Source organism: Anoplopoma fimbria, chromosome 18, assembly GCF_027596085.1.
Source record: "Anoplopoma fimbria isolate UVic2021 breed Golden Eagle Sablefish chromosome 18, Afim_UVic_2022, whole genome shotgun sequence".
NCBI lineage: Eukaryota > Metazoa > Chordata > Actinopteri > Perciformes > Anoplopomatidae > Anoplopoma > Anoplopoma fimbria.
This window is the reverse complement of record NC_072466.1, coordinates 12,288,056-12,312,792: the sequence shown is the minus strand read 5'-3', so window position 1 is coordinate 12,312,792 and position 24,737 is coordinate 12,288,056. Positions and strand designations below refer to the sequence as shown.

At 38.1% G+C, this 24,737-nt stretch overlaps 2 protein-coding genes across 6 annotated transcripts; one reads left to right on the top strand and one right to left on the bottom strand.

Annotated features, from left to right (window-relative positions):
- Positions 1 to 813: 813 nt before the first annotated feature.
- nrbp1 (nuclear receptor binding protein 1) lies at positions 814 to 10,545 on the bottom strand. The gene is made up of 18 exons (XM_054618151.1): positions 9,980 to 10,545; positions 9,484 to 9,742; positions 9,271 to 9,393; positions 8,138 to 8,239; positions 7,948 to 8,037; positions 7,719 to 7,759; positions 7,346 to 7,440; positions 7,113 to 7,196; positions 6,894 to 6,952; positions 6,599 to 6,697; positions 6,369 to 6,501; positions 5,767 to 5,857; positions 5,321 to 5,371; positions 4,617 to 4,752; positions 3,827 to 3,880; positions 3,646 to 3,709; positions 2,501 to 2,556; positions 814 to 2,390 (listed from the first exon to the last, which is right to left on the bottom strand). Exons 2-18 carry the CDS (start codon positions 9,712 to 9,714, stop codon positions 2,295 to 2,297), a joined length of 1,605 nt encoding a protein of 534 aa, XP_054474126.1. The 5' UTR covers positions 9,715 to 9,742; positions 9,980 to 10,545; the 3' UTR covers positions 814 to 2,294.
- A 1,798-nt stretch (positions 10,546 to 12,343) lies between these two features.
- Positions 12,344 to 24,622, top strand: capn3b (calpain 3b). 5 transcript variants are annotated; one of them, XM_054618942.1, is made up of 22 exons: positions 12,344 to 12,881; positions 15,095 to 15,164; positions 15,754 to 15,872; positions 17,049 to 17,182; positions 17,662 to 17,830; positions 18,191 to 18,274; positions 18,372 to 18,463; positions 18,614 to 18,691; positions 19,105 to 19,265; positions 19,369 to 19,538; positions 19,617 to 19,628; positions 20,443 to 20,651; positions 20,738 to 20,774; positions 21,868 to 21,954; positions 22,658 to 22,735; positions 22,836 to 22,893; positions 22,976 to 23,040; positions 23,424 to 23,492; positions 23,573 to 23,651; positions 23,925 to 24,041; positions 24,254 to 24,312; positions 24,493 to 24,622. In XM_054618942.1, exons 1-22 carry the CDS (start codon positions 12,570 to 12,572, stop codon positions 24,517 to 24,519), a joined length of 2,286 nt encoding a protein of 761 aa, XP_054474917.1. In that variant the 5' UTR covers positions 12,344 to 12,569; the 3' UTR covers positions 24,520 to 24,622. The 5 variants fall into 5 exon arrangements, with proteins under 5 accessions (XP_054474917.1, XP_054474918.1, XP_054474919.1 ...); XM_054618943.1 differs by lacking the exons at positions 23,424 to 23,492; positions 23,573 to 23,651; positions 23,925 to 24,041; positions 24,254 to 24,312; positions 24,493 to 24,622 and having other exon boundaries at positions 22,658 to 22,730; XM_054618945.1 differs by lacking the exons at positions 12,344 to 12,881; positions 15,095 to 15,164; positions 15,754 to 15,872; ... (4 more) ...; positions 18,614 to 18,691; positions 19,105 to 19,265 and having other exon boundaries at positions 19,468 to 19,538; positions 19,617 to 19,651.
- Positions 24,623 to 24,737: the final 115 nt, after the last annotated feature.

The following is a 24,737-nucleotide window of genomic DNA, read 5'->3' as shown; positions in this document are numbered from 1 at the left end:
CATACTTCACTGTGACCTTTTTATTGCACATTATACAATGATTATGTATGACATGTACTAATGACATACTATACTTTGACTTTTATATGAGTTTTTATGGAATAATAAACTTTGACTTTTAATGATTTTTACAACATACTATACCATAATGACATACTATACTATGATCTTTTCTGACAAACTATACTATGACTTTTTATGACATTTCACAAGATAATACATTATGACTTTTAATGACATACTAAACATACTAAACTATGACCTACTATATTATGACTTATCATTTAATATATTGTTTTTCAACATACTTTACTATGTTTTTTTAGTCATGCTATTCTATGACTTTTGATGACATATTATACTATGGATTTTTTTATAACTTTTGTGGACATAACGATGTACATGAATTTACTTGTACAAGGGCTACAGTTTCAACAAAAAGGGGTTCCGTTCTCAGATTATTTTAAGGCATTTAAACCCATTTTTTGTCCCATATCTCTTTACATAGCAAGTAGTTGTTTGCTGCCAGATTAATGCTCTGAATGTTAAATACAGCTCCCTCGAAGGTGATAATAAAATGTAGAAATATTGTTTGCCTCGCGTACTTCGCTCAAAGCTCATTTGGTTTAAGTTAAAACATTTTCACAATGTGCCTTAGCAATTCCACACTCTCTGCCTTGTAATTTGTCTGAGCACACCTTAAGATATATTTTCTTGTTTTTAATAACAGGATCATCATAATATTGCTCTTCAGTGTAATATTGCTCTTCTTTCACTTTCCTTGGTCATGAAAATTGACACCAAACAGAAACCTGAAGTGTGAATATTTATTTCAGGAAGTGAAAAAGAGGGTAAATGCATTGCAGAAACAGAGCACTGTGTCCAGCATACACTGTACAAGATGGTAACAAGCATGCCAGGCAGTTCCACACTTGTATCTCAAAGTATCTACAGACCCTGACAAAAAAATGTGTCACAAACAGTTAACATTGAAGGGGGGGTATAAGCCAATATCTACATGGCGAGGACAAAGTTATAGGTCTGGTGTAACACAGAATACCTCGGCCATGAAAAGCACAAATGACTCAAGAGTCACACAACCTAATGTTGACAGGCCTAAGCTTACAAAACGTCCTCCGCATTATTAATTGCATAACTCTATAACCATCGCTGTTAAACTGAGAATGAACCAACTCCAGAAGCAATGCTTGTTGCATGCATCAGTTTCCATTTAGACACAGAAAAGCAAACATGCATTTACTAAACCTCTTGAAAACCAGATCATGTGCTTCAACGCAAAACGTCTTCACATAAATCTAACCAACCTCTCCTTTGTGAAATGTCACGTAAAGACAACTTTTGATTAATCTAGACCTGATCGATAAGTGCTGTGATGGGCTGCTTGGAAAACAGAAACTAAAGTAGTAGTTGGACCACAGTCAAGTGATGACACCCTCTTTTTGTAGCAAAATAACGATTTAAAGAAAGATAGCAAATTAAAGTATACATTCAAACAACCACCGGCCTCAGTGCTGGAAGTGGATTACATTACTCACAAGAAAAATACACAAATAAATAGTTAGATTTAAGCTACAACTCTTCAAATTGTGTTGCAGCTGCATATTTCATGACTGCTTTGTATAATTACAGAATTTTGAAGTAAAAGTGACATTGCAACTGTTGCATTACTAGCTTGATGCAGTTAGAGAGTCTTCGAAAGCCGATACAAGGTAGGAAGAAGCCCCACTCGCTGCTGAAGAGAAAGTTTAAGGGACCAGAAAACCAGACCTAACCTTACAACACCATAATATATACACTTCAGTATGCCGGGACAACGATTTCTTTTTTATACAGACAACTATTGAACAGTTTTAAGTAAAAATGTTTAAAATACAGTTTTAATACTGACTTAAGGAAAATACTGCTGTCATCCAGTTTAATGTAGCTTACCTCTTTCTTCACAATTTGAAAGCTGAAAGAAATAAGTGCCAACAAAGTGAAAACATTTGTATTTTCCTTTAAGTTGCAACTAGGATTTCTCTTAAAAAGAGAAGCAGATGGCTGTATTGGGTGGGAGAAAAAAAAAAAAGAAAAAAAAAAAGAAGATTCAAAGCGACAACCACTTAGTGGCAGCTTTTCCCACCAGAAGATAAACAGGCTGCAGGATCTGCAACCAGACCAAGGCTTCCCTCCTCTGTCCTCACAAAGCTTTCCTGCAAACCAGGGGTGGAGAAAAAAGCTAGTCCTTTTGTAGAGGAGGAGGAGGGCTGACAGAAGGCCTACGGAGTCCTCCGCTACGAGGAAACGGTCACCGGATTGAGAGAACCATTCCGGCTGTAGAACTTTGAAAAGGCCTCTTCAAGAACCGATGCAAGTCGTGGTTGATCGCCCTGAAATGCAGAGACAGTGAGGGTTAAACATACATCTTAGAAGTTGTGGTTATACATCTAATCCCTCGAGTGTCCAGGTCATCGGGGTAATGATGATGAACTCCACTTACCTCACTGATGAATCCCAGCTGAACAAGCTCCACAGCCAGCTCCTGCACGTTCTCATCTGAACAGGAACACAAGGCAGTCAGAATCAAACATGGTGGCAGGACGCATTGTGGCAGGTGTTAACATACACTGGTCTTTTCTTTTTTTAAATACATCATGCCAGTATAATCAACTATCAAATAATGTGCCTTTAAAGTATTTAAGTGTCTTACTAAATTGATTAAAGATGCAATATAGAAGTTTGACCATTAGTGTTGCTGTCAAGCAAAGTTTTGAAAAACTGTTTCCCATATTGAGTGCACTGTATGTTTTACCAGCATTCAGTGTTTGGTTTACCAGCATTCAGTGTTTTTTTTTTCTCCTTGGTCTTGTCTCGGTCTCAGACAAAAAGTCCAGTCAAGAAGTCAACTGCAGAGATATCATTAAATTGACTGTGCATTGACTATTTGTTAACATCATAACTTTGATTGCTCATAGAAAACTAATTCTCACACAAAATTCACCTCTGCAATCCGTTTTACATTTCTCATGGTTCAATACAGACTGACAATCTGTCAATAAAAAAAAGAGGTGAGGAGGAATGTTCTTTTGGTTTTTTTCTGGGATTATTTATGAGTGTGGGGATCTTTCAGATCAAATATAGGAGTGCCTATGGTTTGTATGTTCTGCATTTTATCATGCATTGTGTAACCTGCACTAGTCTGGTCTTGACTCGGTCTCGCCCTGCCTTAGTCTTAACTTTGCCTAAACCCCCCCCAAAGTCTTGATCTTCTCACAGTCTCAATACACTTTGGTTTCCCTCGCGACTTTGTTGTCGTTCAGGTGGTCTTGACCACATCACTGCCAGCATCCACATAGCACATATCAGCATGAACACAAATGCAATCCCCAAGAAAAAGGGTGATGTCTTATTCAATGAAGCCTCCAAATGGTACTTCTTCCTTAGTTTTCAAACCTTAAAGTGCATGCGATTACTAAAACTGAGGGGGACAAAATGCTGTGGTGGCAACGATGAACCACAACAACCAGAGTTTGGACTATCAAATAAAGGCTTGTGATTATGTGATGATTATAACTGGGAGTGAGAGTATTGGGTAATAAAATGTTAATGAATGTGTGCACATAGCGAGATTGCAAAGATACTCACTTGGTAACAAATCACAGCTTAAGTGTCTGTTCAATTTATCCTCAAGTTTCAACAACAAGGTCAGCTGAAAGGAGAATAAATTAATTCATTTATACGGTCTAGAAAAACAGAAAGCACTTTATTAAATACAGTTATTAAAAGCAGAAACATCAACTTATCACACATCAGAATTTAAGCTTACATGATGCTTGGATCCCTCATCAACAGGCTCAATATTGCACTGCATCTGAAGGACCTGTGAATGTGAAAGAATACATAGTTCATATGATTCAGATACTAGCTCTAAACAGCCTTATTTCCAATTTCAAGTCACTTTCAAGTAAAACTGTAGTTAACATTTATCAGCTCATTTGCGTTACACAGGAACAACAACAACAACACCACCACCACCACCACCACCACCACCACGTGTCACTCGCTCCCTGATCCCTACATCCTGCCCGGTACTTCACACGTGCAAACTAGTACTACACATCTGTGGTTAAACACTCATTTTTTCCCCTGACAATGCTTTGTTGTGATCCACAAATCCATGTGGAATCAGCAGAAGAGCTACAGTGTTTACGATTAAATACCTACACTACTGTGGCCCAGCATAGTCTTTACATAATTAAAACTACTAACGCCGAAAAAAAAAAAAGATTTATCAAAGCATAATTTATTTGTTTTCATGTAAATAAACACTATATATGACAATAACAAAGAAGGAGGTTTATATTTAGAATTTGATAGGGGGTGGAATGAGGTTCTGTTTAGGGTCCCCAGTATGCAGATTTTATTTTAATTAAAATTTTTTAGAATAGCAAAAACACATATATACTACATGCTAAATCAAAATAGTCTATATTTGCAACCGTTGTAATAATATACATTTTATGAATGTAACAGTTTAAGTCACTTTTTAAAACAAACCATGATTAGGATAATAATAATAATATAATTTCTGTGCGCATCTGCATGTCAGTTCTTACCTTCCTGGTCTCGAGTTCTGCAGGTTCAGGAGTCGGGGTTTTCACTGATGGGGGCACTATGGGCGACTTCACTGCCTCCTGCTGAGGTTGTTGTGGACACGGTACGCCAAATGCAGTTAGAGGATAGATGCCATTCCTGTTAAGTCAACGGAGAAGAAAAGACATTCCTTCAAGACGATTGCAAATTATTCTATAATGTGCAGTCCGGAACACAAAAGAATAAGGTTTTTCTGACAATATTATAATGTACATATGATTAGGCCTGTGCAAAAATACTGATATAGCTTACTATTGAGATATTTTTAATAATAGTGTATCGATAAGTCCACGACTAGTGTAAATATATATATATTTTTTTATCCTATTTTAAACGGATTTAAAATGTCCTTTAAATTGCCTTGAATCCCTGTGTGTCAAACAACCTCCACCTCTGATCCTGTAACACTAGATGTTGCTGCCTATAGCCTTCTATATGTTTTTATGACGTGTGCATTGCAATGTGTATCGTTTAATGAGGTGCTTGCCGATTCACAGCCCAACACATGATGCCCTACAACAGGCTTTGCACTTTTTCCACTGCAATAATAAAACAACAATTTCCCATTTTGGCCTCAATTTGTTGTCTCAGAAGAGGGTGAGCATCTCTCGTTTCATTTTCCTCACATAAATCGTACATAATCGAGGTATCCAAGCCAGAATCTTACCTCACATCTTCCAGGAACTTGTCCAGCTCTAGGGCAGGAAACTGAGAGAGCCTGAAGCAGAAGAGAACACCTTACTTATGCTGAATATTCAGCCAATCACAACCCAAGTGTGACTAAACTTTGATTCAATTAAAAAAAATAAAAAGCAGAGCTGCGCAACATCTTCATTTCTCTCCCCTGGAACAGGTCAGTTCAGGTGTTGTATCAAAACATTGTAATGCAAACTTTAGGACCAGAAAAGAATAATATTTAATCTAGATCAGTATAATATAACCTCAAATACAGACAATTCTTTCTGATATGAAATACTTACATATGCAAATATAAATATTCTATTGGTTTAAGCGTGATGATATGAAGACAGAAAATCACATGAATACTTAAATGATCTCTTTCAGTATTAGTCAGCTCTAAAGGCAGTGTTATGTGGCTTTACTCAAACTTACTTCATCTGAACTCCGTCCTTGGCCTCAACAATCACCAAGTTAGGGTCCATGTTCTTTGTCATCTCTTCTAAAGCATTTTCTGGAATCATATCTACAGGGAAATAGAGAAGAAAGCAATCGGATACGAGCATTCACCCATGATGGTCATTTTTCCACTTAATAATTCGGAATGTCCGTCGTGGGTTTTGTCATTCTAATGTGTTCTGTGCAATTAAAGAAACTTAACAAATGTCATCATTCTTTGGCAATGAAAAATGGCCGATTTAACCTCATCTTCAGCTAACTGATAAAGTTCCCTTCTTGAGATGACATGTCACGTTTTGTGCGCCCTGAAATCCATTGTTGTCGTTGTAGATCCCCTCAAAAGCGATAGTGACACTGTCACAGTGCACAAGCAGCCGTATTTTTCAAGGTGCAATGGCCGCGCCCCGAGATAAAAACAAATTTGTGCAAGATAAGGCTCCTGCACCCCTCACCTAAACTAAATGAAGTATTTCCAGTAGGTGAGAATGCTTCTGACCCAGAAAATCTATCTTTTAATACGAAGGAAAAGAAGTCATAATGATAAAACATTTTGTATGTGTGTGTGTACTTTCACTCACGTTGGTGGCTGACGATGCAGTGTGCAGCCAGCAGCTTGAGTAAGGGCACCTCAAACAAGGCCTGGTGAAACAACAGCTCCTTAGCTGTGGGTCGCTTACAGGGGTCTACCTCCAGACACTTCTGGATAAATTCCTGAGAAAGCGTGGGGTAAGAAAAACTTTAGGTTATGGATTTCTATTTCAAATAGCCATACAGACTTCAAAGGCTTGCCTCTTCCTCACTCACTAACCCGCTGCAATGGGTCCTCTAGGGACTGAATGGCACTGTTTATGGCTTCTTGGGACACATAAGACGAATCTCCATTACTCTGGATTTCCAACACGGCCATCTGAGGAAGTGATCGGTCAAAGTACGGTGTTGATTGGAGGTGATTTATATTTATAGTCACACTTGTTTTAGCAACACATTGATACAAAAATGCCATTAGCGCAATAACAGAGCACATTTTCCATAAACAAAAGAATGAGTGATTATGTTGTCAGTTGGTCACTAACTGCTCAGAGCAGAACAAGTTATCCTCTTACCTCTAATGCGCACATTCCAAAGGAATAGATATCCACAGCTGTGGTAACATTGGCAACAGCTGAAAGCAGAAAAAAGCTGATCAATATCCAGAAACTCTAACGCACATCACAATTATATATCTGAGACAAATTACAGGATCATTTTAATGTTTAGGTGATGAGATAGAGAGAGACAGAAACAGAGAGGACCTTTAATGACACAATGACCAAAGATCTTACCTCCATATTCTGGAGCAAAAAAGTGAAGGCTCTTCTGCTCTTCCCGGCAGGTTTTCACATGGTTATTGATGGTGTCTGGAGCAACTGAAATAGTTTTGAAAAGCCTTAATATTAACACTAATACAATACTTAGTACTAAATATAGAAAGTGGCAAAAGGGGGACATAACACTGGCTTTAAACAGTCCTGATCTTATCTTCTAATAGAACTCTCTTGCTTTAAATTACGTCTACCTGAGCCAATCTTGATGAGGCCGTTGTGCTGGATGAAGATGGTGTCACAGGTTAAGTTGCCATGAATGATGGCAGGTTCACATGAGTGCAGGTAGCTGGAGACAAGCGAACGAGGGTTAAGTCAATAAAACATCTGCTACCACACCAGGGAACAAATTACTTTTTTGTTTGCATTTGGGGAATTCTAAGATGTACAATTCACTTTCAAAACAAATATGATTCTCTTATAAAATTGAATGGGCCTATGTGACAGAGCAGGTTGACAGCAATTGTAGTAAAAGAACAACTTTACATTTGGACTGTGAATTGTGTAAAAGGCCTATACCACAATTTATTCTTTAAGACAAGTAGCTCAAGTTTTTTTCCAACTTACCTGAGAGCAGAGAGTATTTGTGTGCACCAGCGCTTCCAGGCCTGTCAGAAAAATAAGGTTACAGAAAATGAAAGTAAATACGAAAAATATATTTTTAAAAAATACCTTAGAGACTAAACTGGATTCTTTAATCTACTGTTCTTGACTTGTCAGCATCATTTCCAAGTAACTGTTTAAGTTTTTAAGCTCTTTTTTTTTTTTTTTTAGATCTGTTGATGAGTTTTCACACCTTTTCATTCATGGTCTTGTGGTTTTTCTTCGTCTTTTTCAAAAACTGTTTGAGACTTCCTGAGGACATGTACTCGGTGATGAATATGACCTGCAGACAAAATAAATGAAAAAAGATCAACATAAAAGCCATTACACTCAACACTTTTTACATGATTTGATAAAACATTTATTTCTTAATGATCTCCCACCCTCGCTCTGTTCTCTTTGACATCTGCCCAGTACTTGTGGAACTTCACAATGTTCAAATGCTCCAGCTGGATCAGATTGTCAAAAACTGCTTTGACTTTTTCCTGTGGACAATAAAAACAGAGAAGATTTAATTCACATTTAAATTCATACATGTCATTTCTTTAACAGTAGCCTATAAGTGAATGTTGCATCTTCTGTCGATGTTGTACAATTTAAGTTTGATTTACTGTTTTATTGCAATAAAGTTTTAACAATTCTGATCAATGAACTCATTTTGTTTTAACAACATAATCATTTTTAATAGCCTTGGCTTCTATTGGCCAGCAGGTCACACGAGTGGTCAGACAGACTGCCTTGTAAGTCCAAGGTCAAATGCAAATCCAACAGCTGTAAATGAGTGTCCATAAATAGCAGCTCTGGCTCATACTCTTCACTCCATTCAGACCATGAGCCTTTTAATATGTAACTAAATATATTTTAAAAGCTTGATTAGACTGAGAACGCCATTTTCTTTCAGTCATATGCAAATTAATCTGAAAAGCTGCCTGTTGCGAACAGTTTGCACTGACTGTTTGCTAACAAGCCTTGTTAAAGGGCACCCAGTAGCTTTGTAACAGAAAAACTCACATGATTTAAATTGAAATGAAGGCCACATCTGATCTGAGGCCATTTTTGCAACAAAGATTGCAATGGGAAAATAGAAACAACTTAAAATACAAAAAGTTTACGAGAAAGGGGAGCTTAAATACAATTTATTCTTGTCCGTCTACTTCCTCGCCTTCAAATTTATAAAATTTGTTTCTGCAACAACTCAGGTACAGTGTGTACTTTGCCACGGTGCTGGCAGCAACAAGGCTGACCAGTTGCCCAAGGAGCTTAAAGCCAAAGGGGGCAATTGAAAACCAGTAGGCTCCTACATTGTTATTGAGATCACTGTAAAGAAAGCAACCTAACACAATAAAACACAATCCTTAAAACCTTATCAAAATGTTTCATTCCTTGCGGGTATAAATCCTGTCCTCTTGCCTCTATAATTATCGCACTAATTATTATGAATCATGTTTCATTCATTCTTTAGTGCACATAACGGCTTCAGACACCAATAACTAAATCGACCTAGCATTGAACCTACCTCCTGTAGTTTGAAATTCTTCCTCTCTGAGAACATGACTTCATTCCACACCACCTCAACTCCTTCCTCAGTGTCCATGGCCAAGTATGCATTATCGATCCCAGGGACGTTGCGCTGATTCACCTTCAGGAAGAAAACAAAACAATGCATCAGGCTTCATCTACACATTAGTAAAAAGGTAAACTTGACCCCTCTGCAGACATATCCCCCTACCTCTTCTCTGCGTTTCTGCCAACGTCCACAAGGGCTTTCCTCCAAAATCTCAGACTCATCCTCGCTCTCCTCTTCCTCATCCTCTGTGGCAGCCGTAGCTGGAGGCTGGGTCACCATGGAGACAGGGGGGGACACGGATGACACTGTTTGACCCGTGGGTGCAGCTGCAATGGATTCTGCCTTCACTTCCTGGGCAGTGTCTGAGGCCTGCTTGTTCTCTCCCTCAGACATCTTCTTGGTTGTCCAGCCCAACAGCCAGCTAAGAGACACACAAGAGATGACACAACATAACATCAGCATCATAGTTCATATCTCTAAAATACTTGACGTGCCAATTATCACATTTCACAACTAGCTTGATGGTCTGAACTTGGGGGGGGTTGAAGCTGGCTAACACAGGTGTTGACACTTTGCAAAAGTTACCATTAGCTTCCCTTCACTCCTCAGGACAGGCCACAACACACCATTCACAAATATGAGTGGAGGCAACACTCACGTTTCAGAGACGGGAGATGTGACGATGCCAGCTCCAGTTTAGCAGACCAATCCCCAGCGTCGTGTTGTGTTAGCTTTGTCAGCTACAAACCCTCCGTTTCTCAGCAGAGTCGCAGCTAGCTGCGTGCCGCTGTTAGCTCCTTGGCTAAGGTGCGTTGCCGACTTGAAATGCGCCAGAAACCGGCGAGCATCAAACTCGCTTTCTCCACTTTAACGTGGATATGTGTAGCTCGGTGTTTTGCTTGGCAGCCAGCTAGCTGCTAGCTAGTTAGCTGCTAGCTAGTTAGCTGCTATCTCGTCGCAGCCTTCCGCCCCTCGCTGCTTCTCAAGACTCCGGCTAATGTGTGCGCTGAAAACTAGCCTCTGCTAGCGTGAGAGTGACGTTAAACTACACAATGTTACAACCGCGCCAGTCCTGGTCCGGATAACAACATCATAACAGGAACATAGAGATGCGTTAATGATGTCATTAACTTTATATCCTTGACTTACAGGCTAGCTTGATGTTTAGCTCAATATGATGGCGACAACTGCCAGATGCACACTGCACGAAGAGTCCTGTGAGCCGAGCAGGGTTGCCAGATAAAGTCTGTCCCGTCCCCCTTCTGCAGGGTTCAAATCAGGGCAGCAACTTTGTGCATGATTTATTTATTTTTTTGTCTCAATTTACAGAAATATGTCTGACGTTGAGCAGGATGAAATCAAATACATAACTGTAGAAAAAAAACCTATTACAACAAAGGGAAAATACAGGTTTAACAGCAAGCATAATGAACATAGAGTCAGTCATTTCACCCAAAACAGCACAGCATAAGATAGTTATGATATTTAGACATACAGTTTCTGTAAGTCAAAGGCCTTGAACCTCCAGTCAGGTTGTTTTTTACTTTTATTATATTCCTTTATTGATCCCCATGGGGGAAATTCGGGTGTTGCAGCAGCTCAATTACATAGAAACAGATAATAAATAAAACATATTATACATTAAAAATAAAATTAAAATTAAAATGTACAGTATATCCACATGGGGGAGCTTGATTAATTATACATTTGTTAGGAAATTTGCAAGTACAACAAGACATTTACTGTATTCTTATTTAAACATTGTGGCCTTGTCCACTTAGTATGTAGATATGTTCAAATTTTATTTTTTCCGAGCACTTTAAGGACTTTTGTCCAAGTTTGATTAAAGGCCGTTCTGCTATCTACTGTTTCCAGGTTCAAAAATGACCTTTCCTCTCCACTTATATACCATTTTGTTAACACAGCCAACCTGGAGTCAGGTAGTATTATTAGTGATGTTTTTGGGGGTTTTTTTTCTCAATCTCCTTGCATATAATGAAGCTGCTGTGCACTTTGTACTCAATGGGAATTTTTTTTCCCAGGCCCTCAAACATGGTCATGATTCAACAATTGAAATATTCATGGTAGTCAAGTCAAAAAGGTAAGATAACTGAACTTACGAAGTCATAACTTTAATTTTAGAAGCCATACATTTGACTTATGTCTCATTATTTTTATTTACAGTGGGCATTAACTAGTAACAGTAATTTTAATTAAGTAGTAACAATTTTGTGTAGAGGTCCTTCCATCCTGGTACATACTGAAACAACAATGCAGGTTTCTGACAAACCTGGCAACCCCTTGCTCAACAGCCTCCCTCCTCCTATTTGATATGAGCCTGGATTGGCAGAGAATCAGTCCAACTGAATACTGAATTAAGATGAAGGGTCAGTTTAGTGATCCACAACAGACCATTGAAGGAAATAAGTGGCGGGGCACTTTGTTTTACCACTAGGGGTCAATATAGCTGATACTATAGATGTTGAACAGAGATTTGGAGTAACTGTAATTGAGTTAATCACGTGGTACTTGTGGTGTGCATTATAAAATAAGATAAAATAAAAATAATCCTTTATTAGTCCCGCAGCGGGGAAATTTATAGGATTACAGCAGCAAAGAGGATAGTGCAAACAAGAGACATAGTAAATTAAAAAAAACACAAGATCTATATCTGGCTATAATAATAATAAGATAAACTAAGATGATGGTAAATATCAGATTTGTTTCTAATTGTAAGCAAAAAGCATAGGTGTTATCTCATGCATTTAAAAAAGGGATGTATCACAGTGCACATGACCTGACTCTGACCTACATTTTCCACAATAAAATGTCTCCATAAATGCTCTCTCAAGTAATTATCAGTACATATTTTATTACACTGTGACTTTAAAATGCTGTGCCAGGGTCCAACCTTTTCTCCATCTCAGGGTCTCTCTTTGAGGAGCCTCCTCCCCTCCTCCAAAAGAGGCCTATATTTAGGTGCAGCCCTCAGCAGCAGGGACACAACAGTGACAGTGTGTGTGCTGGTGCGAGAGGCTTTTTGCTGCTGACTCTCCGTGAGCAGGGACAGCATTTCAAACAAATAAAGGAACTAAAAGTGAATCAGTATAAGGGGGGACTCAGGAAGCGTCTTTGGACTGTTTTGCAAGTCCATGCTGTTTCTGCATAATAAGGAGTGTCTTTTTTTTTGCATTTTATAAACTGACTTTGAAATAGAAACACCAAAGGCTGAGGCATAAACTGATAAGATGGGGGACAAGAAATGTAAAGTGCCTGTTGTTCAAGATACAAAGGTGAAAGTGCTTTATGAAACTGAAGCATCATCTGGACCTGATGACAAAGCTGATTATCCTTCTGCTGGGACTAACTCCATCTACTCAGCGATTCTAAGCAGAAACGAGGCTGTCAAGGATGCCAAGCGTCTCAAGACGTTTTTGGAGCTGCGAGACAAATACACGGAGAAGAAGGTGGTGTTTGAAGACCCCCTGTTCCCTGCAAATGACTCCTCACTTTTCTACAGTCACAAACCTTCCATGAAGTTCGAGTGGAAACGTCCCTCGGTGAGTGCCAGCCTTTAGTTATCATCATATCCTTTAGGCCAAGTTACTCTAAATGCAAAAGTGACTCTAACATGTTCCGATGAACTCCTCTCGAAAAATCCATGTGTATCGCATCCCCTCCTCACAACACATGGCTGGGGTGTCAAGTGGCTGCATTCTGTTTTTGCATAGACCTGGGTTATCACCTTCTCCAATCACAAACAGCTGACTCTCACACAGGAGGTCGCCCTCTGCCAATGCTGGGAAACATAGTGGCAATTAAGTATAGGCTTCAGAATTATATATTTTTTCTGATACACACTTGCAAGACACTTTGATAAGTGTGATAAACAAGACTTTGAGTTGGATTATCTTCCAACTCGCTGCCTTTGACACCAAATGGTTCTGATTAAGTTTAATATCTAGTTCTGCTCTCAGAGCTACTTTTACATGTCAACTCTGACTCACAGTATATAAGGACTGATCCAAACACTTATATAAAAAAAGACATGACAAATGATAGAAACCTATATCTAAGACCTAACAATTAAGTGGCAAAAACTACCAAATCAAATACTTTGTTAATCTAAAGTCCTGCAAGTACAGAAGTGTTATCAGCTAAATGTACTTACTTAAGTATTAAAAGTAATAGTTCTTTCAAAATGACCCCTTTCAGCATGTCATTTGACTTTGCAGCTTGGCTGCTACTTAATGACTAATGTTGAATGTTGCTTTAGCCATTTAGCTGAGATTAGTGATACATGAATCTCATCCAGGGGGTCGGCGGCGGAGACTCTATATTTGGAACATGAGGCTGCATTTTTGCATTAGTTATGGTAAATAATGTGATGAGGGGAACAGATTAATTACCGTGAATCCCCTGAATTAAAACATCAAATCTTTATCCTATAGTTTTACTCTTGTATAACCCCTGAAAACTGTAATTTTGGATATTTATGTAGTTTCAATTTTTTTTATTGATTTTTGTTTGATTATCATATTTTTTTAGATCATCCAAAGCGGTTTCAAAATGTTTAAAAGAACAACGGGTCCCAAACATTTTGTTATACCTCTTTATACGTTGTGTAATTTTTTTTTTTCTTCTCTGGTTGCTTCATTTGAATAATTAATCTTTAGGGGCTCTTTAGAGGCCTAAAGAGGTGAAAGCATCCAAAGTTCACAAGTAATAGGCAAAAAAACAAAGAACAATCATCAATCATCTTTTGTATAACAGAAATATGTTTTCATGATTTTTTCTTTTTATCATTTTATAACCCCCTGAGATTAATCTTCTATATCTTTTATATACAATACAATGTCATATTTCAACATGAAATCAAGCTACGTGTACTCCAAAACAATGTTCCACAATATAAGATTAAATTTATTCCTTAATACCACCAAAGTCAGTTTTGGAGAAGAATGAACCATAAAATCCCTTTAATTAGTGTCTGAATATATGATTTACATTGATGATCAGTTGGTAATTTTCCCACACAGACACAGTCAATCACTGCCATATTATCACTCGTTCAGAGCATTAAAAGGTTGTGACCCCCAGACCTCCAGCAGCTGCTACTTCATACATATGCGGTCAGGGAAATTTCTCCAACTCGCCTTTAGTTTCAGGGTCAAATACCCATATTGTAAATCATGTCAGGGATACAGATTTTAAATTTTTGTAGAGTTGAATTGTTTACCAAAAGCCAAATTAATAATTAATAATTTCTAACTTTAAAAAATATAAAAATGTTGTTTTACAAAACATTTTTCATTTAATAAAAGAATCGAAAGATCTCAAATTCGACAAAGGCACAAGAACTTTGGCTCTAAAAATCAAAAAATGATCTAATATAATATTAAAAAGTTTCATTAATATGAAGTCCTCAATTTATTCATAGAATAAGTAAAAAAGATTATGACTGACCCGAAGTATTGAGTTTGGATACTCAATATATATATTGTTTTGTGTTTTAGTTTTCTAGTCTTTTGATTCATAAGCAGACACTAAAGAGTACATGTTATCTTACAGGACATCCTAATGTGGACTTCACACTGAAAATGTATATATTCCTGTTATAGAGACATGATCAATATATTCAAAGTGTAGGTTTTTACAGCTAATGCATGCATCATTTCATCTTACTTGGTATTTCATAATGAGAAAAATAAAAATTGAACTCTGGCATTGATATTTCGCAACATGCTCAGAAACCTTTTTTGTCCTATGACAGGAAATTTGTGAAAACCCCCAGTTCATCATAGACGGAGCCAACAGGACAGACATCTGTCAAGGAGAATTGGGTAACATTTAAACCGTCTCTGCTTTCAAACAAGTGGTTCAAAAGTGTAGGAACTCATTGACAAAGTATGATTTGTTGTTTGAATTTATAAAATACAGGTCTCTCCCTCTCTATTCTCACTTGTCCTCCAGGCCTCCCTATATCAACATATAGAACACATATTTTCTTGCTAAAGCCTGCACGTTTATAATCGTGAATAAAATTAAGAATATAAAAGCAATAGCATGGAAAAGTGTAGAAAGAAGCTGCTTTTTGTGCCGGATGGATGTTCAACAAAAAGTAAAAGTTTTTAATGATGCAACAAGTAAAATGTGTCACTGCTTAAGACAGCTTGTATCTTCTGTGCAAGCAGAAACAATCCTGTAAGGCGACATGGCCAGAAAATGAAATGCACAGCCAAGACATGTTGGGTGGAACCTAGAGCCAGGAATATGCCTGACCGCTGAAATAAGAATCAGTCATATTTTAGCTACCGACTTATGTTGACTATTGACTCCTGCAGCGACATGGCTTTAATCTGTGACAACCGCTTTAGGAAGTGGTATGTTTGGATCAAATGTTATCATAGCTCATGAATCTGCTGTTGACAGGTGACTGCTGGCTGCTGGCTGCCATCGCCTGTCTAACAGTGAACGAGAAGCTGCTGTACAGAGTGATTCCCCCGGACCAGAGCTTCACTGACAACTACGCCGGCATCTTCCATTTCCAGGTTTCACTTGGATATTTGGCACCTTGTGCAAGAAGCATGAACTTTCTAATTATAGTGACAATGATAATGACAATTACCAAATTCCATTTAGAAATCAATACAGCTGATTACTTTAGATTTAAACAAACAGTAGTATAGTGACAAAAAAAGCACAATGTCAAATTAATGTGTCAACATGTAAAATAATATGCTTGTATGCAACTTTATCACATGTGAAATACAGTTTGCAGTTGTATAAACACAGTAAACTTTATATTTTATATAAAAGTTATTTTTTCACTTGTGATGATTTTACATGTGAAAAGTATGGAAATCACATGTGCCTATATATGATATGGCATTCCAGTTTTCAAAAACATTGTTATGTATGATTCCTATGTGCTATTTTGGGGGGATATTATTTATTGGTTGTAGGTAAGGGATGAGAAATTGCAGTTCAGCAGATAAAGGTCGAACTGTCGAGACTAGTTAGATGTAGTTTAGAATAGATGTCTCATAGTTTACATAGTTTGTCCACCACAGAGCACTGACAAGTTTATTTTTCAACTGAAAACCTTTTTAGTTCATATCATGGTCACAATTGTTTAACAACCAAATTGAAGGGATCCTTAACATTTAAGAATTTGTTTGACATTTTTGTAAATATGCTTATTTGTTAGATGACGGATTAAACATGTGATAAATATTGTATTAATTGGTTTTAAATGTGCTTCTTGGTGGATTCGTTATATGTGGACAGAGCCAAGCTAGCTGTTTCCCCCGGTTTCCATTCTTTATGTTAAGCTAAGCTAACTGGCTGCTGGCTGTAGCTTCGTACTGACTAGATAAGAAGATTGAGTGGTATCAATCTTCTTATCTAATCATCGGCAAGAAAGCAAAGAAGTGCCTTTTCCAAAATATTAAACTATTACTTTAATAGCAGCCCATATATTGTTATCAGAATTTCATAAACTTTTAAAAATGAATAGCAATAATAGGCTAAAAAGTCCAGTATTGGACAGGTATTATTCATTTTTTAAGATAGAAAGAAAAGTTATTGATGGAAACTTGTTTGTTTAACAGATATGAATCAAATAACAATCTCAACATGCCTTTTCTTTGCAACATTATCAATGTGTTTTCTCTGTCTCATCACTGACTTCCTGTTTTAAATCTGTTCTGTCTTCTTCCACTCAGTTCTGGCGTTATGGCGAATGGATTGATGTGGTCGTGGACGACCGCATCCCCACCTGCAACAACCGTCTAGTGTTCACAAAATCTTTCAGAAATAATGAGTTCTGGAGCGCTCTTTTGGAAAAAGCTTATGCCAAGTGAGTGCAGTCTATCAACGCCCACAGTTCAGATTTCCTGTCCATCAACTGAAAAAAGTTTGCCATTTAGTCCTCAGTTTTTCTTTTTTTGCTGAAAAATTTAAGCCTGGGGACATGAAACATTTCAGGTGTTTTAAATGCAGTTTTTGATAAATGTTTTTATCAGTGACAGTACTGAGAAATAGGAAATTACTTCACTGGCATCGAGATGATGCCACATGATTTAAAACATCTGTCAAACAGGATGACTGACACCTGAACCCACTGACTTCTCACATCACTGGTATACAATTTCTTCAACCTATTTTAAGTAGAACAAGTTTTTAAGTTTCGATTTGGAGCTAAATCTCTTATCAAGGTGTGTATTTATTGCAGTGTAGCACACCATTCCCCCGTCCTCATGTCTATAATTGGCTGCAGACACTGTGAAAACAGAAATGTCAGTGCATTGACAAGAATGATTGACCTCTCCCCCTCAGGTTGCACGGGTCTTATGAGGCACTTAAAGGGGGCAACACCTTGGAAGCCATGGAGGATTTTACGGGAGGAGTCACTGAGTTCTTTGAGTTGTCCGAGGCGCCCAAAGAGCTCTACAACATCATGAGGAAGGCACTGGAGAGAGGCTCGCTGATGGGCTGCTCAATAGATGTGAGTGGTGAGGAAAGTAGTGAAATTAAATGCACAGAAAACAGAGAGAAGTCAAACAGAAATAAAAACATTAGAGACACAAAGCAAGAAAACATTAGAAGATTCATGTAGAAACACAACTGAATGTTAAACAGCAAATACATTTATTTACCTCAGGCATATCAGCATGTTGTCATAATGGGAAGCTGAATTGAAGTTCAAAGTTTGCTTTTATTATTCAAGCTTTAACTTGATTGTAGGAAAACTAGATTTTAACCATAAAATCCAGAATAAATGACTTAATTCAAAAAATGTTTAAGCAACATGCATTGACTCAAAGTCCAGTCTGTGTTATTTACTGACTTCTGTTGCGTCTTTCAGATTTTTTCAGCAACTGATTTGGAGACACGGACTGAACACGGTCTTGTCAGGGGTCATGCCTACTCCATCATAGGCCTGGCGGAGGTGCAGTAAAAATGTCCACTTCTATAAATGCAGATTTGTATTCTTTGTAAGAGCAGGCCTGCTAAAGGGATGCTGACAGGTTGGTTGTTGTTTCTAGTGTGACGAGGTTGCAAAGGACACCAGAATTCGCCTGATTCGCTTGCGCAATCCCTGGGGTATGGTGCTGTGGAAGGGACCATGGAGTGCAAAGTAAGATCTGAGACCTGGAACAACACTTTCATGCAACCTTTTATATTATTATAAAATGTATAAAATAAAACAAATGACTCTGCTTATTAAACCAGGGTGTGGCAGATTTTTTTTCATGTTGTGTATTAATATTATTTTGTCTTTATAAAGCTCAAAGGAATGGTCGACCATTTCCACCGCAGACAAGGACAACTTAAAAAAACAGACTATAGAGGCGAGTGAGTTCTGGTGAGTGAAACATTGTGGCATTATCTTCAATTTTGGCTTCTTCTTAAAATAAATTGGTGGTGTACTTCATAGTTCACTGGCACAAAACTGTTATGCTGTACAAGAGCTGATTTTATTTTTTGCTTGTAATGAAAATGTTTGTTTATTGATGCAGTGTGATCGCCGAGCAAAAGGGAAAAAAAAATCTTCCAAGTTATTAATGAAGTTATTAAAATGTATGTTAACATACATGTTAGCATTCAGCTCAATTCACAGAGTCCCAAGTACATCTTGTGCTGACACAATACAACTCACTCTCAGCCGCTTTACATTTTTTGCCCCAGTAGAGCTGAGGACTAAAAGCTGCAAAGGCAACCCCATTTTTCACCAACTATAACTTTTCAGAACTTCCCCTTTTGTGTTCCTTTTTTCAGGCTGTCTTTTGATGACTTTAAGAGGAACTTCACCAAGCTAGAGATGTGTAACTTGACCCCTGACACCCTGCAGGGTGATGAAAGGCAGAGCTGGACGGTGTCCGTGAATGAGGGTCGTTGGGTGAGAGGCAGCTCTGCTGGCGGCTGCAGGAACTTCCCACGTAGGCCTTGGCTTTTTTAACATCAGCTTTTATTCCTATAAAGGATGATTTTGATCAAATTCTTGACGTCCCCTATGGATTGTGTGTCTTCACTCCTCTACAGAAACATTCTGGACGAACCCCCAGTATCGGCTGCAACTGTACGAGGAGGATGACGACCCAGAGGAAGGACAGGCGGCCTGTACTGTCGTCGTGGCTCTTATGCAGAAAGGCAGAAGGATGCAGCGCCATCAAGGGGCAAAATTCCTCACCATTGGATTTTCCATCTACGAGGTACTGATCACATGAACCCTAAATCACTGGATAATCTGATTCCTTCACTGGAGTTTAACTTCTTCTTTGTGTCTGCAGGTGCCGAAAGAGGTATGCCCATGTTGGAGAAGGACGTTAGTATGATGAAATCATCATTCTCACAGTATTGACCTACTGACCTTTATTGACTATCTCTAGATAGTTGTGTTTGTGTGTGTTTGATATAGCTGTACTTGTGGTAGTAGTGGTAGTAATAGTTCGGGCTGTTGTGAAACATCTATGTACACCTTAAAACACAAGCAAAAATACTTGGTGTACAAAATACAAACAAATGCCCTTCACATTTTTGAAAATATTTTGTTAACTTTTTTGCATGATAAATGACGCAAGCAACATGTTTTCTTTTTATATTTTTTGTCTAATAAATTATATAAAACTGCTTTATCTGATGTCCGTTTGGGGAAACACAGTAGTCTATATCTGCAGGAAACAGCTAGCTTGGCTCTGTCTAAATAACTTCTTGGCTGGGTGCAGCCACTTTCTGGACTGCGTGCCCACTTGCCTGGCAAATCTCACAGTCAGACAAGACTCCAAGAACAAACTGCACTAGTCAATGTTACACTTTGGTAATTGAAAAGATAACACAAACAAGAAATACATGTTATTAAGTCTTTTTTTTCTCTATTTAATCTTTAGAGATGCTGGTTGACATTTTGTTATAATAGTACAGGTCCAGGCTACAGTTTTCCTCTGTTTCCAGTCTTTATGCTAAGCTAAGCTAACCAGCTGCCAGAACAGTATGTTCATATTGACAGTACAGACATGAGAGTGGTCTTCTCAATCTTCTTATCCAAGTCTTGGCAAGAGAGTCCCAGTTTTCAGAGCTAATTTCTTTCTGACCAACTGATCTTTTTTACATCCATAGATGTGTGGACAGAATCAACACCTGCAGAAGGACTTCTTCCTTTACACAGCCTCCAAAGCTAAATGCAAGACCTATATTAACCTGCGGGAGGTGACGGAGCGTATCCATCTGCCTCCAGGAGAATACGCCATCATCCCCACAACCTTTGAAGCCCATCAAGAAGGAGAGTTCATTCTGAGGGTCTTCTCTGAGAAGAAGAGCACGTCTGAGTAAGGATCACTGACGGTTGTGCCATGGTTGATGTTATTTTGGGGGGGCAAAATTGCAATTCTAAGGAGTCTGTTTTTCCTCACAGGGAATCGGAGAACACAATCGGGTCGGACAAAACGCAGGTTTGCAACCAAAGTAGTGGGATCAAAATACATTTTGATAATTCTGACTGATATTTCAGTGGTGAAATGACTAAAACAGAGAAGTAGGTTTCTGGTCTTTAAAGAGGCTCGACTTGCAGACACTGTCCTTTTTCTAAAATGTGCATTAAAGGCCCGCTTTCTGTTGCTTTTTTCTTATACTATTTTTTATTACATTTTAAATTTAACTGGGATGGGATGTAGAACACAAACTCTAGGACTAGAGTAAATATTTTCATCCAGTTTTTCCACCTTTCTCTTTCTGTTGTCAAGGTGCATAAGTAATCTTTTTTATGGAGCAGAGATAGCTGAAAGTGTCTGTGAAAAGGAATATTTCTCTACCCTCCTGCTCTTAAATTACTTTTTTTTTAATCCAAAAATTATTTTTCCCTGACACCACAATGTTAAGACAGTATAGTCCAGGATAGTCTTTTAACTCGTAGCCATAACGCTCCACTGGAAGCAGATATCACTTTTACTTAAACCTAAATGAGACATTAATACTAAAACAAAGTATTCTTGGTATCAATTTTTCTACTTTCTGTCAAAGAGACTTAATATATGAACAGTGTTAAACGAGTGAAGTCCAACAACAAACTGCAACATTCGTTCACACTGCAATATCAGTTTGAATTTTATAATTTGTAAACCTCATTTGTGTCACATACATATTTCATCAACATTGTTCTCTTCGTCTTTGTCCCAATTCATACTGTTCTCATTGTTTTTCCAACAAGAGCTAACAGACTTGAAAAGTGTTTTCCTCCTTTTCATCTCATTTCATCCTTCTGTCCTTCCTTGTCTTATTGGCCATCAGCAAGACACGAAAAAGAATAAAAAGGTAATGCATGAAGCAGCAGCATTGTTAGATGGCTTTTAAACTCTGCTTTCCTCACTGCTACTCTCTGTTATAGGTCAGCTGTTATCAATGGTGGTAGTTATAGTTTGTGTCATCATTACATATAAAGATTATAACCAGTAGAATAACTATAAATTAACTCTCTCTTTTCTGTTTTTGTTTGTCTTTATAACCCATCTCCCCTCTTACTAACCACTGCCGTTACCCACATGCCAGCCTATTGTATTTGTGTCAGACAGAGCACGAGCCAACAAAGAAATCGAGCATGACGGCATTCAGGGGGAAAAGAAGAAGAAGCCAAAGGTAATTTCCAAATTGTAAGAGCCAAAACTTTGACACTGCAGCCACGCAGCAAATAGCTCACATTGACCTTTGACCTGTCAACTTCTGGAAACTGACGGCTGTGAAATGCAATCTTGACCAGGTCATATAACCCTGCTGGGAATAAAACAATTGAATTTGAGGCCATCTGATACCAAGTGACTCAGCTGCACCTGTTTTCCTGTAAGGCCTCAGTGTATACAGGCTGAGTTGTCTCTTTCTCTAATGTGCTGCTCTCATCTGGTACTACGAGGAAATGCATCAATCCCTTAATGCAGACTTATTTATACTGCAGTGCAATTAAACCAAACCGTTGTGACTGAACAACTTGCCTTGGAAAAAGCTAATCTACCAACTTTTTTCCAACCTGTTTCCTGTTATTTAAAAAAACAATCAATTTTGATGCTTCAATATGTAAGTGATTGAGTATGTTTTATCACATTAAGCTAAATTGTATTATATTTGAGAAATAATAAACACCAGATTTAGTAGTTTAGTTTAAAAGCTAAAGGAAACTAGCCGAGCTTAGCCTTAACCTTGTCCATACCTATGATCCAAATACATGATAATCCTCCTAAAAGACAAACATTTTAGGTTTTACAACTTATAAAGCTGTCACATACTTTTTTATTTTTGGTACAAATAACTCCCTTTATGATTAACTTCTGTCTTACTTGTCCCTCAGCTAAAACTACTCGAACCAGAGGAGGAGACTAAAGAGGAAAAACAGTTCAGAGCCATTTACCAACAGATTGCTGGTGAGGTGAGTACACTGAGAGGAGAGAGGATGAGGAGTATACAGGACAGGTGTTGATGTCTGAATGTTAAACGGCTATGCAAATTATTGTTACTCCCTCCATCAGGACATGCAAATCTGTGCCAACGAACTTAAGATGGTCATGAGGAACGTATTCTCCAAACGTGAGTACTGAGGAAAGGTTAAGATCATTATTATAAAGTCGGTGTCAAGTGATCAATCATATCGAGTTGTCCTTTTCTACAGACAATGATATAAAGACAGATGGTCTCAGCCTTGAGACATGTCGGAGTATGATCGCACTGATGGACGTATCCTTTCAGTTGGCTAAATCTACAAGAGTTTCTATGGAGATGACACCAGCGAAGCATAATGTTGCCTAGGCCGGGCATCAGCAGGTTATGGTTTTAATCCCTCAAGAGGCAATGAAATGACCAGCAATGGCCAACCCCAGTTGTTTAGTAGAGCTGCCTAGTGCTAGAACACGCAAACAAAACAAGTCAGTATTTTAATGCAACAATGGTGCATTGAGGTAAGGCTTATGGATGCATTTAGTAAATAGTAAATTTAGTAAAACATACTCTCAACTCAACTTTATTTATATAGTAAGTTTCTTACAATCATGCAGCCCAAATTGCTACTCAGAGACATACACATATGTGCATTGGTTTTTCCCTAAGTGACCTTCTCTCAGACTGATGGGACGGGAAAGCTAAACCTGCAGGAGTTCAAACACATGTGGAAAAAGATCAAGGAGTGGCAGGTAGGACCGCTGTAACAACCCTAGAGCTTCTGCTCGTGTTCAACAAACATCTGACTGTCCATCTCCTCATGTGTTTCCAGCTGATCTTCAAACAATACGATAAAGACAAATCCGGCTCCATCAGTAGTTTTGAGATGAGGAACGCTGTTAATGATGCAGGTGGGCAGCATTAAAGACATACCTTTCAGATAAACCACTCACAGGATTTTCCACAGCTGATTTTTTTAAAATCTAACTTTATTTTGAAAATATTACGGTTTACAATGCAAATTGATAATAGAACCATATAAGGGTGTAATTCCCTGTTTTGTTCACAGCTTTGTTCTAACTTTGGTCAGACATGACAGTCCACACTTTCCAGCTTCTTGTTAGAAATCTGTAACGTGATTTAAACTGTCGCTCACAAACCTTATCTGTCTTCTCCACATGAAGGGTTTCACCTCAACAAACAGCTGTATGACATCATAGCCATGCGCTACGCAGACGAACGACTCGACATCGACTTTGACAGTTTCATCTGCTGTTTTGTGAGACTAGAGGGCATGTTCAGTAAGTACACACTACCTGAGCTTTTTATGGATTTGACTTATTATTTAACCTATTAATGACAGAATCACTGCTTATGCCAATACAGAATATGTTTTACACATTTATAAATCTTTGCAGGGTCAAATTTAACTTGTAGGACCCACTCATTTTAGGCTTGCAATTCAAGATTTATAAAGAGATGGATGGAGACTGATTTGTTTTGTCTGTTGCAGGAGCTTTTAATGCCTTTGACAAAGATGGAGATGGAATAATAAAGCTCAATGTCCTGGAGGTAAACCTATTTGATATTCATGATATTCTGTGCATTTTGCTATGTATGTTTCTTTGTGTTAAGAGTATTAAGACATGCTTGTGATGAATGGCACCAAAGTCTCTTAGTTTTCACTTGGTGTGTACTGTAAGTATAATAAATCCCTTATGCTCATATGCATTTCTTTGTCCCTCTCTCTAGTGGCTTCAGCTGACGATGTATTCTTAAATCACCTTATTGACACTGATGGGGCGACAGACAGTTGAAGCTTCGCATTCATGAATCAACTCTCCTGAACAGCCTCGTTATGTATTTTTGCACAGATTTTGAAGTTACAACAAAATCAGATTGTTTGATGATTTCTCTAGTTTTTAATGCAAATTTACGTTCTCCCAACCCTTAAACTCTGGTGGTTTTGACTTAATTAAAGCTTATTTTTTAATGTC

What these genes read in the sequence shown, in the direction of transcription:
- nrbp1 (XM_054618151.1), bottom strand. Translation starts at nt 9,714, where the DNA reads ATGTCTGAGGGAGAGAACAAGCAGGCCTCAGACACTGCCCAGGAAGTG. An exon ending in ACAAGACCATGAATGAAAAG is followed by an intron (nt 7,760 to 7,947) that starts GTGTGAAAACTC and finishes TTTTTCTGACAG; the next exon opens with GCCTGGAAGCGCTGGTGCAC. An exon ending in AAGCTGTGATTTGTTACCAA is followed by an intron (nt 2,557 to 3,645) that starts GTGAGTATCTTT and finishes GTTCCTGTTCAG; the next exon opens with ATGAGAACGTGCAGGAGCTG.
- capn3b (XM_054618942.1), top strand. Translation starts at nt 12,570, where the DNA reads ATGGGGGACAAGAAATGTAAAGTGCCTGTTGTTCAAGATACAAAGGTG. An exon ending in CATCTGTCAAGGAGAATTGG is followed by an intron (nt 15,165 to 15,753) that starts GTAACATTTAAA and finishes TGCTGTTGACAG; the next exon opens with GTGACTGCTGGCTGCTGGCT. An exon ending in GAGACTAGAGGGCATGTTCA is followed by an intron (nt 24,042 to 24,253) that starts GTAAGTACACAC and finishes TGTCTGTTGCAG; the next exon opens with GAGCTTTTAATGCCTTTGAC.